The sequence below is a fragment of the Dendrobium catenatum genome, unplaced genomic scaffold (assembly GCF_001605985.2).
Source record: "Dendrobium catenatum unplaced genomic scaffold, ASM160598v2 fragScaff_scaffold_153, whole genome shotgun sequence".
NCBI classification, from domain to species: domain Eukaryota; kingdom Viridiplantae; phylum Streptophyta; class Magnoliopsida; order Asparagales; family Orchidaceae; genus Dendrobium; species Dendrobium catenatum.
In genome coordinates this window covers 644,232-657,166 of record NW_021318615.1, presented here as the reverse complement: position 1 = coordinate 657,166, position 12,935 = coordinate 644,232, and the positions used below count along the sequence as shown (strand labels likewise).

The 12,935-nt window shown below is 31.5% G+C and overlaps 1 protein-coding gene across 2 annotated transcripts in view; it reads right to left on the bottom strand.

Moving 5' to 3' along the window:
- The window catches only part of LOC110101275 (general transcription factor 3C polypeptide 3), an 83,738-nt gene that overhangs the window by 41,518 nt on the left and 29,285 nt on the right, over positions 1–12,935 (bottom strand). For both annotated transcript variants that reach the window (XM_028701220.1, XM_028701222.1), the window contains exons 7-9: positions 12,548–12,805; positions 12,055–12,201; positions 2,355–2,433 (exon numbers count right to left, since the gene is read on the bottom strand). In XM_028701220.1, coding sequence (XP_028557053.1) covers positions 2,355–2,433; positions 12,055–12,201; positions 12,548–12,805 — 484 coding nt within the window. The remainder of the gene's footprint in view (positions 1–2,354; positions 2,434–12,054; positions 12,202–12,547; positions 12,806–12,935) is intronic.

Genomic DNA, 12,935 nt, shown 5'->3' with positions numbered 1-12,935 from the left:
CTTAATTTAATCATCCATGCTAATACGTTTCACATCATGATAATATTAATTCGATAAATAAAAAAAATCGCATAACCTTATACATATTTTATAAAAGTAAAACATACACATCAAGCTACGTTCTCACATTTTATAGTAACCAATTACTAAACCTGTAATGAGGATGAATGAATTGAAACATTTTCCCTGTGAGATGAATATCACACAAATAGCAAAATATAAGTATTTGTACAGTAGTAGATGTGAACCAAATAAATTTTTTTAAGCATGAGCATATGTCATGCTTCTAAAGAACCAGCTGATCATGCATCAGAGACCAAAGGCTAACGAAGAAAGAAAAATCTAGGTAAGCTAATGACAATGTGATCCAAGGCAAGGAAGAAGATGCATCAACAGATCAATGACTAAGGCTCACTATAAATGACAATTAATTTCAGTTTGTTTCTTTTTTTGTGGTTTTTCTTTTCTTTTTCTTTTTTTTATTTTGCAAATAGGGGGCCGGTCATGTAAGATTGAAAAGAGAATATTTTCATTGTCAAAATGCATTTTAGAATCTTATCAATCATTCATGCTAAATTAAGGATTTAAGAAAAGCAATTAAAGATTTAATTGAATCCTTCAAATTGGAGTACCAGTTATGCAAAGATGGTGAGGGGCCAACATTATAATCCTTAAATAAATTTTTATGGAGAGAATGGTTTATTTTCTTGAGTGTTTTCCTCATTTTCTACAGTATTTCATTTATTATTTATACCTTTCTTGTTCAATAAAAAATATCTTTGTTCTCTAGAAAAAATTGCGTGCTACTATTTTTTGTTGTGTTGTCAACTTTTATATTTATTTGCAAACTAAGCATAATTAAGGTTCATGAAACATTTCTCCATCTCTAGACTTTTTCACTTACATCCCCAAAACTTCCCAAAGCCATAAATTACTTCAACAATCACAAAATCATTCCCCCTTCTAAAAAACCTTAACTTCTGTTATCTATCTATTGATACCAATCACCATAAAAATTCATAGCTTCCTATTTATAATATGCAGCGATATAAACATAGGGACACGAAAACAATTTGTTGTGAACACAAGACCTGGTTATCATTGAAAATAGAAGACATAGACATGCCATTATAATATTATAACTTAAAATTTTTTAAATTATATATTAATTATACAAATTAAATGAATATGAAATAAATACATATAATAATAATTTTTCAATTGCTCATTAATTAAAATATATTTAAATTCATTAAGGACCTTATCCTCAATTGAAGAAGAAATAAATGCATGATACTATTGATTGTTGGCTTGAAGTTAAAAAATTAATTCTTTAAAAGAAAAAATCATGGTAAAAAGGGATAAATATGAAACATAAAATTAGTATTAAGTAGAGGTTAAGTTATTTTAGTGATATCTTTTAAAATAAAAGAGCATGTGTGTCTAGCACACTTGTCAAATATTTATTTTTTAGTGGTCACGTGAATGGTGTGCCTGACACATATCAAGCACATGTTAAGTGACTCATAACATGTGTCATCTTGCGAAGTGACAGCATCATAACTTTTTATCCATATAGCCAACTCACCTAAAATTATCTTCATAAGTTAACCTACCAACATCACAAACCATTGATTTAGAGGACCTCACCTTTTTTCATCAAAGATAATCTCGCCATCTATAACAAGAAAATAAAAAATCTACCTGGAAACCCTAAACTCGTCAATATTTTTTCTAATTTTCTACTAATTTTAACCCTTCCACCACCTCTCTACCCTTGAAACCTATTAACCACCTCCTCGTCATAGTGAATTGTTTTGTCCAAGAGAATTGAAAAAAGGAATCAAAGTTAAAAAACAGCTAAAATGTTTATCATTCAACCCATGATCAAAAATGATTCTAGAATCACAACAATAAACACAATGTGAGAAATTCAGCTGGCTGGAAACACATGGAAATTGGAGATTACTATGTCATCTTTATTCCTATTAATTTTCTATATTTCTCCATTTTTTATACAAAAACAAGTGAAAGTTAATACATTCTCCTTAGAAGCATGTGCACGAAAGCATCTCCTTATGACAAGAAGAAAATATTCTTTAGTTGTTACAAAACTATCAAAAACTTATACGACTCACCTGTACCATACATAAGAATGTGAAACATAAGTGTGTTCCTACATCTACTAGCCAGAAAAACACAAGCATGCTGCAGTTAAACTGAAATGTAGCAAACAACTAGTACAATATTTCCCAAAATTTTGCAAAATATAGTTCTTACTTTGTGTAAGATTCAAATCATCCAACTTCATGCAAACCCTATTCCATCAATTTACAGCATCCAAAACAACTTACCTTTATAGTAGAATGGAATAGCTTTGCCTCTTTCACTTAGTGATGCGTAGCATTGTCCAATATTTAGATTTAAGGTGGCCTGCTCAAAAAAGAACGTGCAGAGAATTAACAAAAATACAATGTATATTTATAATATGCACTAAAAGATTGCATTCACAAACGTTTATTTAGGACTTTGGCCAAGCAAACAAAATAAAAGGCTCAAAGTCAGACAGGATTTTGCTCAAATTTTCATCGAACGTGTTAGCTAAAACATTCAAAATCAAATGAAACAAATTTTATTAATGAGTATCAAATCAGTTTCTACTGAAACCACTAAAACTTAAAATCATGAGCAAGTACCTTAAGGAATACTTTAGTCATTTGAATATAGGACTATTAATATAAATTCATAGTAGAGGTCATTGGCAATCATTTTGTTATGAATGAATGAAAATTTATGCTTCATTTAAATTATAGTCAAGACTGGTGTCCCCTCTTGCATGAAGCAAAGTTTAAAATTAACCCCACATATACACTACCCTCTTCTGCCCTCTTTGTTATTCCATTTCAACTCTTTAGCATTATATGAATAAGGAAATAAAGGGAGCTACGTTGCCTCCATTGTAAAACTGACAATGATGGGAGGGCAGCCCGCAGCAATCAAAAATAATAATAATAAAAACTTATTGTGCGAGTGCTACAATAAACACTTGATGGTTATCGATAGAATAATGAGGTGTTCTTCAAGCTTAAGATATCCTCTCTCACTTACTTCCCCCTTCTTTGTTGTATCCACCTCGATGTTGTCAAGCAAGAGTTCATCAGGTTCTAACGATCCTCATAAAGCTTAAACTAACGGCCACCACCAATGCCTGCCTTTCATGGCAAGGGTAGCAAGGCTTCGATAAAAACATCACCTCAACTCTCAAGTTGAGAATATTCAATATCTAATAACCCCTATGGAGCTAGAACCATCAGAGACACAAATACAAGGATTTTTTGGCATGGGAGACAAATACCCTCGAGCCTCGACACTTTAGGCAACACATGTTCCCATCTTTCTTGGAAAGTGTAGGAAGCCCTAGTAAAATTCCTACGCCTCAAAGAACTTCCATGCCTCCACCAACTTCAACAAAATTAGGTTGTACCAAGCCAAGTCAAGTAGGAACCCTCCTTTAACACCAACATTACAAATATACAACAACAATAACATCAAGCCTTTGTCCCACTACATGGGGTTGGCTACATGAATCCTTTTTCTCCATTATGTCCTGTTAAAAGTCAAATTCTTGTTTAAACTGATAAAGAATGATCATTTCTAACATTTTCTAACCAAGTCTTTTAGGATTATCTCTACATTTCTTAACATAAGTCAAATCTAATACCTCTACTTTCCTAACCGACTTATCGGAAGGCCGTCGTTTTATGTGACCAAACCATCTAAGGCGACTCTCCCAAATCGTATCTTCCACTGATCTCACTGCTTCCTCATCTCCTAAGCATTTCCACACCTCTATTGAAATATTACTGGGTCCAATAGCTTTTCCACACTTCATTTTCTTTAAAGCCTCTCTAACTTCAATTTTACTAATATGTCAATAAAAATAAAAATCTCTATTTTTATTTAGAGTGCTAAGGTCACTAAAGAATTTTAATATTTATTCGTTAAAAGGTTTAGCAAAATATCTCAACCACCTTTATTAAATATCATCTTTTAAGAAAAGTACTTTTTGATCTTCATCCTTAATACACTTCACTTGAACTAAATCTTTACTACTCTTATCTCTTTGTTTGCTAACTTATACGCAATGTTTAAAATTGCGTACTCAGGTATTGAGGTGTTTTTCGTTCGTGAGGTAAGGTGTAAGCCTCAAGATGTTTTGAAGCATAAGCCTCAAAATCAAAAGATTGCATAAAAAAAAATGATAAACTTTTTATATACTAATGAGTAATTAATATAAAACATAAAAAAACATAAGATATGCAGTGAAATAAAAATATCCCAATAATAAGACAACATGAAATATAGTCAACTCAAAATTCTATCTTTCCAAAATCACATTATTCTTTTCATTAATATATAATTCCAAAAATAAAAATAAAAAAATAAAAAAACATATAATTCCAAAAATGAATAGCAATGACATATCACATAAGAACTCATACAAGTCATCAGCACTGTCATCACTAAGGGGGTCTTCATTTGAATCATCATTATGATGAATTGTTCTCTCCCCTTCCTCCTCTCCTATAGAGTCCAATGTCTCACAATCAACTCCTTCTCAATATCAGTTATCTTACTCCCACAAATATTAGGTTAGGATTTTTTTTTAATTTTAAGAGGCGGATGCCTCTAAAAGCTGAGGCGAGGTACGCCTCAAGGAGCGCCTTAGTAAACTTGAGGCGTACACCTCATTCCGTGCTCTCATTGCGTAGGCTTTGAGACTTAAAAGAATGAAATTGCGCTGAGGCGCGCCACTTATTGCGCAATTTTAAACCATGCCTATACATATATCATTCTCTCTCCTTAGTAACTAATCTATTATATAAATCATTAAAAGCTAAGATCTTTACATCGCATATTGCTTTCTTAGATTTTTTTACGTACCTCTTTATATTTTTCTCAATTATCAAAAATTTTACATCTAAACCAATTTGTATAACAAACCATCTTTTTTATCTTTTCTTGTACATTTAGATTCCACCACCAATTTTTTTTACTATTAAGAGTTTTTTTCATTGATACTCCAAGCACATCTTTTGCAATATTCTTAATATCACTAGCCATTTTTTTCATATAATATTAGCATCCTCATTAAAAGATAAAATCTTAAGATCTAAAATTTTACTCTCAAAAATATTTTTGTTAATATTTTTTAAATGCCCCCATATAATCCTAGAATATCATTTTACTTTCTTTTTTATTTCAGCTCATTTATCTTAAAGTCATAAATTAATAATAAATGTTGGGTATATAAATTTTCACTCAGAATAATTTTGCAATATTTGCAATCTAAATTATTTAATTTTCTTATAAGAATATAATCAATCTGAGTGTTAATATATCCATTTTTATAAGTGATGAAATGCTCATCTCTTTTCCTAAATAATGAATTAGCAATTAAAAAATCATAAGCTAAAAAAGATCTAATATGGTCTTACCACTTTCATTTGTTGTTCCAAACCTATAGCCGTCATGAATACTTTTAAAATCATCTACCTCTCTACCAACATATCCATTTAAATCTCCTTCAATAAAAATTCTTTCTTCAAGAGATATATTTTGTATTAATTTTTCTAAGTCATTTCAAAATTTTAATTTTGAACTCATATTCAAACCTACTTGAGGAGCATAAACACTTACAATATTAATAATCCTACCATCAACAACAATCTTTAAAATTATAATTCTATCCTAATTTTATTAATGTTTATAACATTATCCTTCAAACTGTTATCTATTATCACACCTACAACATTTCTAGTTCAACTCCTACCCAAATACCATAGTTTAAATCATATACTATCAATCTCCTTAGTCTTCTCTCCAATCCATTTAGTTTCCTGAATGCACAGAATATTTATTTTCCTGTGAATCATAATATATATTAATTCCATTAATTTTTCTGTAAGGGAACCTATATTCAAAATTCTTCCTAAATTTAGTTTCATTGACTAGCTTCTTTTCGCACATCCGTACTTGATGCGAGAACCCTTACCTATTTAACATTGCACCGGAGCGCCGGTGCAGCAACCCTTGCACACTTGTCTCTATATTCAGGCCATACAACGTGTCTCTTCCAGGGGGCACCCTAGCATTAACACAATTTTTTAAAGGATTCATGTCATGATTATTCAACAAGTTTTACGCTGGTTATCGACTACGTAATACAACCCTCTACTCTTCTCATCCAGGACTAAGGACCTAGCAACGGCAGTGTTACCAACATTTAAAATATAATAAAAATAAATTGAAAAATGTAGTATACAAGCTCTTTATCAATAATCTGCATAATCAATTAAAAAAAGCTCTTTATCAATAATCTGCATAATCAATTAAAAATAAAAAAGCTCCTTGTCAGTTAATTGTCAAACAACTCCCATAAAGCATTCTTGCACTTTATCAAGCACCTAAATGATTTGCCCACTCCAAAGAGGAAATGATGTGTCATAATCAATGATCCTAATCTGATCAATGAAGAACAGTGTCATATATTTCTGATTGTTCAGCATCATGTGACCAATTACTGTTGAACCAAGTCACCAAAGAAGCTTCCTTATGCCTTGTGGCATGACATGACAACATGCAAGTTCAGATGACATCGCATGAACTTACTACATCATTAGGTCAGCACCAAATAAGCAATCATACCACATAAGAGATCACCATTTATTGAGCCTAATACTTGATAAATTGAAGCCTCTACACTTTCTAAAATAATTTTAAAAAATAATAAAAGATTACAAAAAATGCCTATAGGGCTTCCTTCTAGACCCAAAAAAAAAATCTAACTCCTAAGATTTTGCCACAATAGTCCAGTGCTTTATAAAATTTCAAAATATCCAAAAAAAAGAAAGGTAAAACAATGTAAAAATGGGTAAAACATTTTCGATAAAAGAGGAAAATTCATATAGGAAACATTTGCATCTATGTGTGAAGTTGAAATAGCCAATGCATTTTACAATGAGGATAGTTAAATCATTAGGCATGTAATCACTTAAAACGCTCAACAAGCTTAAAATAGCTACCCAAAAAACCAACGGGCATGTAGTTAAATGGTTATTTCCCCTTGCCTCAAAAACATGAGGTACGAGGTTCGAAAACTCCAAAATAAAATGTCATTTTAACTGATTGAGTTTCTTCTTCAACTAGAAACTCAATCCATTTTGGACAGTGATTAGCACTCAAACATCGAAATCATGCTCAATGCAAATTACTATCTTGATCTTAACTAACATAATAATGCCCATGAGAATCAAAATAGATAAATGGTAAATTCTCAGGTATACACAAAAAATAAAGCACGGGTTCATGGAGCAACCAAGTTCTCAATAGAGTTTTGCTCCTCCAAAAAAACAACATATAAATAAACAAAAACATTTCTATATATCAAAATCAACAATTGGTGGGTTATTCCATAGCAATACCAATAAGCATGGCAAACATTTTAAAGCCCCTAGATCAACTACTATGATAACAACATCACATTAAAAGAAGTTACGAACAAGAATGTACATCGAATGTCTAACACAAACCCTAAGTAAATAAACGTTGATCCCTCAATAAGACGTACTAAAAATATAATCCACACCTACAAGGCACTATGAACATAAAAAAATACAAATAGTAAAAAAATTCAAACTACCGCTATCTGCTTTGAACTACTAACCATCCACCAAACTGCTAAATACTTGTCAAGAGATTTAAGTCAAAATCAACTAAAGTTCTAAAGCTTAAAAAAAAAAAGGTAATGTCATATTAGCATGATCAAAGTAATCACTCTTAATGCAAACAAAAACAAGGACAATATAAAAACAACTGATATATATGGTTACATCTAAAATATGCCTCTAAACCACAGAGTTAGATACTTTTTAGAAAATCAAGTGTACTCCAATAGCTATGCTTAGGAGCGTGAGTCATTTAAGCATCTAATGCGGCAACAAGAACTTTGCTAGAAGAAAGCAATGATAAAAATAGGCCTCCTTGGCACACAAACATTGAGGTTTCTTAGATGAGTTAATCTTTGGTTGTTAAATAGGCTCACCAGGTCAAAGATCTTAACAAGATTCTGAATGTCTTTTGAGCATCTCGATTGGGGCCCTCCCATCATATTCTCATAATGGAACCATAAGACTAAAGTTCTATCACCCCCTTAGAAAAAAAAATTGTAAACATAAAAGTGTGATCCATTTAAGTGGCAAGAAAAACTTCAATAGGGGAAATCATTCGCAATGTGAAATACATTCAAATTCTAAGAAATTTTTAACCAAGGGTAATCTCTCACAATTGAGAGGGGAATTAATTATATGGGTTGCACCCATTGGAAGCCATAAATCATGGATATAAAATCATCTATTGGAGGAGATTATCATTTAAGGTCCACATACAACAACAGCACAACACTTAAAATCAATAAAAACAAGCCACAAAATCATCTCAAATAGCCCCTCTATGCCAATCCAAAGTCAACCCTAGCATAATATATCTTAACATTAACCATATCCTACTGTAGAATGTATAAATTAAATTTTCTCCAATAATCTATCTAATAACTTAAATCACAACTGAATAGATTTTCTTCCTTGCATCAAGACTACAGAGATATATAGTAGACCTTCCACTTTGCATTCCCTCAATTTTGTTTTTTATCTGGAGTCTAATATTAGTCATATAGAAATCATCCAAAGAAAACCAAAAGTTAATTCATGCACTATTTAAAAAATCTATGTTCAGTCCTAAGTAAAGTATTATGGGCCCCTTTCCTAATGAGATGAGCTAGGAAAAGGAGCTCTGCTGACTCCTACAACTAGGGGTGTAAACGAGTCGAGTCGAGTCAAGTTTAGACTCTTATCGAGCTCGGCTCGTTAGATGGAAAGCGAGCTCGAACTCGAGCTCGAGCTCAAGTCGAGCTCGTCTCACTGTAAACGAGCTCGTCTCACTGTAAACGAGCTCGAGCCGGCTCGCCATCCATGGGCGGGAATTTTTAAATTTAGGTGGGATTTTTAAAAATTAGGCAGAATTTTTAAAACTTAAGCGGGATTTTTAAAACTTTGATAAAATTTAAAATATATATATGAAATGTTTAACATTTAAATAAAAATTAGGTTATTATTATTTTTTTAATATTTAAATTTAATAAATAAAATAAATTTATTTTAAAAATATTAATATTTATTCGAGCCGGCTCGCGCTTATTTCCTAAACGAGCTCGACTCACGAACTCGATAAGCTCAGCTCACGAGCCCATAAACGAGTCAAGCTCGAGCTGGCTCGCGAGCCAGCTCGGCTCACTTACATCCCTGCCTACAACAGCCTAAGAAGAAAAACATGAAACACTCATCCCATCTATGAATAGAGCTCGTACATCCAACACTAGCTCCATCAAAACTTCTTTCATCATTGACCAAAAGCAAAACCCTAAAATTTTTCTTTCCCAATTTATGCATTTTCTTCTTTAAGCTACCTATTGTCTTGCATGTAGTTTCTAGAACTCCATAAGTTTGTATAACTTTTCTCTTCTTGATGTCACTTAAACACATGCCAATAAATTTCAAAACAATTATATATTTTTCATAGAAATTGACAATCTGAGGAAAATGAAAATGAAATTGAAAAATGCATGATGGGATGAATAATAGCCTATTTTGTGTGTGCGATGAGTTATAGTTATGGTGACAACTCAAATAAAGACCACTTCAGTGATGACTGATAGTGTAGATGATTTTTGAGTTGTCAATTATTTCAACTTTCATTAGGAATTAAATGTAAAAGAGTAGGGAATTAAAAAAGAATAAATTTATAGTTGAACTTGATGTTATATGATATATTTATACAGTTTCTATATTTAATATTATTTATCTCTTATAATAATTGAATTTCAATTCTATTTCACATAATTTATCACTTATCACTTTATCTCTTTTGCAATTTTTGTTTCATATGAATGTCAATTTATTAATTCATATTTCAATAGAAAATTAATATGTCATTATTTAACAAATTATTTAGGTATTATATAGAAAAAACACTTTTGACCTTTATTTTCACTTCAAACAATTTTTTTTTTTTTTTTTTTGGGGTTTTTTTTTTTTTTTGAGGCTTATGCCTTAAGGCTTACGTCTTGCCTCATGAACAAAAAACGCCTCAAGTTATATTTTCACTCATCTTTGCCTAACGCCTTTTTAAGATTGATGACCAGCGCACTCTCAACATCGACAACAAACGCCCTTTTAACATTGACGCCCGATACTTATTGCATAACATCGATGCCCGACTCTCAACAACATTGTCATCTCTTCTCCCGATGCCTGATACACAGCATCAATGTCAGACTTCATCCTAATATTAATCATTTTAAGCACAAATTATAGTTAAATGACTTATTATTCCTAAATTAATTTTAATATTATACATATTCAATTTTTATACACTATTTTAAAATAAAAAAATTATAATTCCGTGTCAAGCACATGTCCGTGTCCTCTATTTTCAATAATTAATGTGTCCCGTGTCTGTGTCATGTCGTATACGTGTCGTCATGTCCGTGCATCATAGATATGCATATATGTGTATGTATATATAGTTAGCTTCTCATTTGATTCATAAATTTATTCCTCGCTTGTGCACAATGATATTCATTGTCATCTTACATGTCCCTTTTCTTCATATGCTTACACGTAAGTGGAATTTTGATTCAATCTCATGCAACAATGAAATTTTGATTCAATCTCTTGCAACAATGACCGAAGCAAGATGGGTACTATGTTTATTGTTTTTAATGTCCCAAAAAAGTGGCGGAATGGGCAAATAGCAGCTACCATAGCATATAGATGAGGAGGAAGATAAGAGTATATTTGATATCACAAATAATTACATGATGAAATTTGAAATCGAATAAAACAATTTTAATGCAAACTAACCAAATGATAAAGATAATTTGTGGCTTCAAAAAATAATAAACCACAATTTACCCTTGCTTAGAAGACCACCCAATTTCATGAAACTAATTCTTTTTAACTCTTTATAGCATGTAAGAATAAACTCTTGATGAGTGATTTGCATAATTTTAAGTAGCAAAATCTAAAATGAACAAAATTGTACTTATTCATAATGTTTGTATTTTAACATTGTAGTTGTCAGATCACAGCCTTATATTAGAAAAGTAGAGTCTTACATTATGTAGTCGACAACCAACATAAAACTTGTCGAACAATCATAACATGAATCCTTTAATACATAGTTAATGTTTGCATTTAATCAACTGACTTGAAAAAACACAAATTTTGTGCATTTCTATATACATTTAATCTGTATTATTGATATGTATGATAATGCCAATGAAGAGACGAGGCCTTAAGGGTAAGAACAGTGGTATGGTTGGCTTTCATGTTGTTCTTTAGTCTTATACTTGAAGAGCTTGGAGGATTGTTCAGTAGAAACTAGTAGGTTAATGCTAAGAAGATTTACAAGCTACACTATGTGATGCAACTCTGTGTTAAATAGAAGTAATCAGGAGAAATTTCAGTTGTGACAGGCTGAAAACCAAAAGGTTAAGTTGTGATATGCCCAAAAATTCTGTCACGGAGGAGAACTGAGCCCATCTAAAACTGTTGAGGTAAAAATATTAAATAATTGGACATGAGAATGAAAACCTTTTAAACATGCAACAAACTTGAAATATTCTCAGAAGCAACATCTATCTCAAGCAAATTTGTAATAAGGGGAACTTTTCGTGATTCATAGAATTCGAAATAATAATAAACTACCAGTTATATGTTAAGGCCAATACAAGTAGCAACACTACTTGTATAAATAACCAGTTTAAGATGAACGAATGTTGTTAAGTTCCATTGGCAAATAATGTCGGTAAGACAAGCTAATTGAGCATATATCCAATCTAGTAAAAAACAAATAATAAGTTATTACCCCAAAAAATAATAACTAAACTGCACGCAAAAGGAGGATGTGAAGAATGTAAAAGATGAATAAACTTACTTTTTCATTGTCGAAAGTTCTGGAAAGTATGAAGTACAGGTTTAAAGCATAGTGGTACTGACCAAGAGTTTGAAATGTGTTAGCAACTTCATTAACCAAATCATAGTGGTCTTCAAAATTCCCAATTCGCAAATCTTGAAGAAAATCCTGAAAAAAATTAGTTATTACTTACCATATTATAGCCCTTAAATAAAAATAGACATTTTAATAATGGTACGATAACTTGTTTTTGACGAAGAGTAGTCTAGCAGCGATAATATACATTGTCACAGCAGTTTGTGACACTGGGGTAATGGAACCAGTGGGTCGACAGGAAATATTTGTAGCACATAAGTGAAAGCCAAGACTAAAGAATTAGTGATGAATATCAGGTGAAACAAAAATAAAACAAAATGGAACAATGTCTAAAAGTATGCTTAAAAGCTTAAATAAACCATACTTTTAGACAAAGTTGAAGACTGAAACTTCTCAAGGTAAGACAGGCTAATCATACCTTGGCTATTTCCATGTTCCCAAGATGAGCATGGCAAATTGCATTTCTAGCTTTCAAACATAATGGCAACTCTTTGTCTGGTCCAAAGGCTGATTTTGCCTTTTCAATCAACTGGACAGCTTTATCATATGAACTATTTTCCATGTTCAAGGAAATCAGCTGGTCAAAAATGCTTATATCATCTTCAAAAGGATAATCATTAACATAATCCTCTAAGACGCCAATAGCTTTTTCCAGCTGGCCACACTTTTGATACATCTGAAAACAAAAAGAAAATAAATAAGTAGGCATTCCTGCCCAAATAAATTAAGCATATAAAAGTTTTAAAAAGAAACTTAATATTTCCACCCCTCTCTAGTTGTATTCCTCAGTTCGTTAAATACAAGTT